Genomic DNA, 4,504 nt, shown 5'->3' with positions numbered 1-4,504 from the left:
ATACAATTAAATTAAAAATTAAATTAAATATACAAGGTGGATGTGGGGTCCGAAATTTGTTATCCGTGGCAATGCCCACAACTTCACAACAAAATATATTATACCAAGTAGAGTGATCATATGTCCTTTTTTCCCTCCCCTTGACTTCTAAATTGCCTAAAATTTCTGTTTTGGCTTTGTTTTTCTATTGTTTTCATACTTGCTGAAGCCAGTGACTGAAAAGTGGTTTGACCAATAGCGTGAAGGCATTGTATGGCTCAACCAATCGTGGCGTGCGAGAAGGCGGGATCTACAGACAGTCAAAAGCAATGCAAATACACATATAATACATGAGGACTGTAGAGAGACTGCCAATAGGAAATCAAAGCCAGAACCCAGACGTTTTAGGCAATTTAGAAAAATCCATCCAGGACATGTCTGGAAAAAAGAGGATTTATGTGAATCTGGGAATTAATCCAATGCCATGCCATTGCCCGTGTCATTATTAAATGCAGCTCATCCCTGCGACCTAAAACAGCTTTGGCTTTAAGAAGCATTGTTTAACCACTTCTGCTCCACAAACAGAATCAGTTTTGAATGACATTATCAACAGTATTTGAGCCATGTGATTAAATCAGGCAAAACAGTGCTGTCATTTGGAGCTCAACCGATGAAACAAGCATGACTTTTTAAACAGATTTAAAGGAATAGTTCACCCAAAAATGAAAATGTGCTGTCAATTTACTCCCCCCCCAGGCCATCCAAGATGTAGGTGACTTTTTTCCTTCAGTAGAACGGTAGAGTTTTATATGAAACCGTGCTCCTTGGTGATTCATAAAATGCAAGTCAGCAGTTGCATAAAAAAAAAAAGCATAAAAAGCATATCAAAAGAGCACAAAATGAATACCCGTGGTTCCTGACAATATGTTGAGATCTTATGATTATCTTATGTTGAGGTTTCAGCTAAAAATCGCCTTCACTGTTCTACTCAAGAAAAAAAACAAAAAGGCACCTACATCTTTTATGGCCTGAGGGTGAGTAAATTAACAGCACATTTTCATTTTTGGGTGAACTATTCCTTTAAGGTTTGGTCAGGGGATATGTTCAGAATAGTGTACTAGCATACTACTCATACTATACAGTATATGCAGGATCCATAACATGCACATTATGAATGTTATCTGTAAGCATACAATACCTAGATAATGTTTTACATTCACCACAGTGCATATCTAGAGTACTGTATGCCATAATGCAGTGTGACTACTTGATGCAATACCAATCTTGGACTTTTATCTGATCATTCACACATTAAAAATGCAAAATAACTCTTTATTGCTGATATGCAAAGTGGGAGATACATGCTTTATTATGAAACATGCAGTGTAATGAGGTCATATGACAACTGCAGTGCATACTGCACTTGAAAGTGTTTATTTGTTGCATATGTTTTGCATACTACAGAACTTAAAAAAAAAAAAAATACTGGCAGTATGAAGTACAGTATATACTGTGCAGTATTAAGCAATATGTTAGTATTCCATTTCAAACATAGCCAGGCATTGGAAATCTCACTTTACCACATGTTAAGGTAATAACCAATCAGAAAGGAGACGTACTGGTGCCTAACCAATAGAATGATGCCAAGGACAAACATAAGTAAGATGCAATAGGCCGGAGTGAATTTTTCCCTATTGCATACATGTTGGACCCCACACTCCCACAAAGTACTATATATCTTGTGTTTTAGTGCAGAAACATGCTATTTCAAGTCTCATATTTAAAAATCTCTAAAAAGTCTCTTGTGGGCCGAGTTACTGAAAACGTTTTTGCAGTAATAAAAAAAATAAAAAGTAAGTCTCAATCAAGTCTCACTTCACTCCAGACCAAAGCTGCTGGTCTCCTCCACAGCGGTGAGAAGTTTCTCATACAGCACAGGGTACGACGGATAGGGAGGCAGATCCAGACGGTTGAAGCATGTGTGCGCCCTGCAGCAGACGAAAATACAGAGGTCAAAGGTCAGGAGGAGGCTTCCATCATGACCTCAGACTGAATAAGTGAGACGAGCTCTACACTTCTGTGAGCCGCTTTGCTGTAAAGTGCAGTTTTCCCCAGCAGAGCATGTGAAATTCTGTATCTGAGTGAGGCATCTGTATCTTTTCCATCACATTGGCCTTACTTAGTTCTGGCTGCTGACGCTGTGCACACACAATGACAAACTCCCAGCCGTTCTCACCCTGTCAGAGAAATATGAGCCTGTACTTTAGTGCTGACGGCGCCAGGCTTTGATGCGCAGAACAGAGTGAAATGATTTTCAAGACGTTGGATGCAAATTGAGCTGGTTTTCAGGATGACACTTTGTCATCTCGGGTAGCTTTATTCACAAGTCAACAGTAAGGCGGTTTCTTTGCTGTTGTGATTGAATTGATTTTAAAAAAAAACTATATATTCATTTAAAAAAATAATAAGACAAATACTAATCAATCCTTGGTAAATTTGATATATTTTTCTACTTCAGCTAGCATAAAGCTTTCCCTCTTGATGAATTAGCCTTCCTCAAGTACTAAAAAGTCATCAAGAGTTTTATAAAGCTGTTTAGCAATAATTTGGGATGTGTGATTCTGCAGGCAGAAGGTTTGTTATTTCTTGCAGTATACCTTGGTAGAGAGGTCATGATGATGTATAAATCTCAATTAAAAAAAAAATTGACCCTTATGACTGGTTTTGTGCTCCAGGGTCACATATAAGAACTATGAAGAAGTTCCTCTGGTGTGAAAGCCGCTCTTGTTTAACTGGTTCAGGTGTGTTTTATTGGGACTGGAGCTGAACTCTGCAGAAAAGTGGCCCTTTGAGAGCAAGAAACAAGCTTATTTAAATTAGCCAAAGTATAAGAAGAAAAGAGAATGTGTCCCTCTAAAGAGGCCCTTCAGGCTTCTCGATCCGAATGTGCATAGGCTGTGCAGGAAAAGTCAACAAAAGACTCCAGAGACTCAACCGAGGTTATCTCGACACCGTGAAACCACAACACCGCAGGGTTATATGAAATTCTACAGGGTTCACCCGTCACGCTTTTAATGTCAACAGCTCCGTTCTAAATGATGAACTGCAATCTAAACAGATGGGATACTTGTTTTGGCATTAGCTGTGGGATAAATCCCGTTGACCCTCCATAGTAATTCACAGCAGAAGACCTGAAAGAAAAGTGAGACCACGTCACATGGAACAAATGCTTAACCCAAGCAATAAAGCTTAATGAAGACCATGTGAGCATTTCTCTCCAATAATTAAACATTTATGGATAGCTTTTAGAACAAAACTGACAATATTAACCACTGTTGACAGAGCAGCTGCCATGAATTTTTAAAGTCAACGCAAGCATCCGCTCACCTCCTCTATATTCTGTGTTGGATCTCCAGTCGTTCAAATCGATCTCAGCCGTCCCTGCAATGACCAACTCCAGCTCACGAGCATCGAACACTGAAACCAGACGGGAGTCTACGACCTGCATTGTAAAGGAACAGTTTATACAGTACATGACATTCAAATCATCTGAATTAGATTAGTGAATAATTCTTTAACTCACTTTCAGTGAAACTACCATTCAAGCTAACGTACCTCATAGAAACCTCTTACAAGGGCTTCGGTCTGCTGCATAACCCCCCTCTCCACTCTCCATCTAGCCATGCGCTCGATGTATTCCTTCTTGTTCTTCTCTGTCACTTGGGTATTGGAGCCTCCCGATTTCAGTTCCCTCTCTATGACCTGTCAAAAGATGTAAAAAGTTTTAACGGTTGGTACAAACCTTTGTTGCAGCAGAAATAATGTTTACAAGTATTACTGACATGGCAACTATAAAGCATGGATTCATCCTGAGCCACCTTTTTGTTGTGTGTAATTCTTTTAATGTTAAAATATTTATCCAAGATTTGTTTAAGTAAGCCAGGGGTGTCCAAACCTGCTTCTAATGGGTTATCATTATAGAGTTTAGCTCCAACGTATCTCAACACACCTGCCTGGAAGTTTCTAGAGATCCTGAAGACCTTGATTAGCTAGTTCAGGTGGGTTTAATTAGGGTTGGAGCTAAACTCTGCAGGACAGTGACCCTCCAGGAAGAGGATTGGACACCCCTGAGGTAAGTCATTAAGACAGTGGTCTCAAACTCAATTCCTGGAGTTTAGCTCCAACTCACACCTGCTTGGAAGTTTCTAGTGATCCTGAAGAGCTTGATTAGCTGGATCAGGTGTGTTTGATTAGGGTTGGAGTTAAACTGTGCAGAGCTGTGGCCCTCCAGGAATTGAGTTTGAGTCCAATTCATTAAGAAGTTGAGTGTTAAGCCCGGGATACACTGCACGATTTTAGCAATCCTATAAGACAGGGGTGTCCAACCCTGCTCCTGGAGAGCTACCGTCCTGCAGACTTTAGTTCCAACCCTGCTCCAGCACACCTGTCTGTAATTATCAAGCAACCCTGAACACCTTGATTAGCTGGTTCAGGTGTGTTTGATTGGGGTTAGAGCTGAAATCTG

General features: G+C 40.1%; 1 protein-coding gene across 1 annotated transcript in view; it reads right to left on the bottom strand.

Annotated features, from left to right (window-relative positions):
* Positions 1–2,703: 2,703 nt before the first annotated feature.
* LOC107709914 (E3 ubiquitin-protein ligase HECW1-like) overlaps positions 2,704–4,504 on the bottom strand; it is a 54,873-nt gene continuing 53,072 nt past the window's right edge. The window contains exons 22-24 of the mRNA XM_016514581.1: positions 3,595–3,741; positions 3,367–3,481; positions 2,704–3,170 (exon numbers count right to left, since the gene is read on the bottom strand). Of these exons, the coding sequence (XP_016370067.1) occupies positions 3,157–3,170; positions 3,367–3,481; positions 3,595–3,741 (276 nt within the window). The 3' untranslated portion in view covers positions 2,704–3,156. The remainder of the gene's footprint in view (positions 3,171–3,366; positions 3,482–3,594; positions 3,742–4,504) is intronic.

This window comes from Sinocyclocheilus rhinocerous, unplaced genomic scaffold (assembly GCF_001515625.1).
Source record: "Sinocyclocheilus rhinocerous isolate Xijiao unplaced genomic scaffold, SAMN03320098_v1.1 scaffold3583, whole genome shotgun sequence".
In the NCBI taxonomy this organism is placed as follows: domain Eukaryota; kingdom Metazoa; phylum Chordata; class Actinopteri; order Cypriniformes; family Cyprinidae; genus Sinocyclocheilus; species Sinocyclocheilus rhinocerous.
Note: the sequence above shows the minus strand (reverse complement) of the source record. Positions and strands in the feature narration are given on the sequence as shown.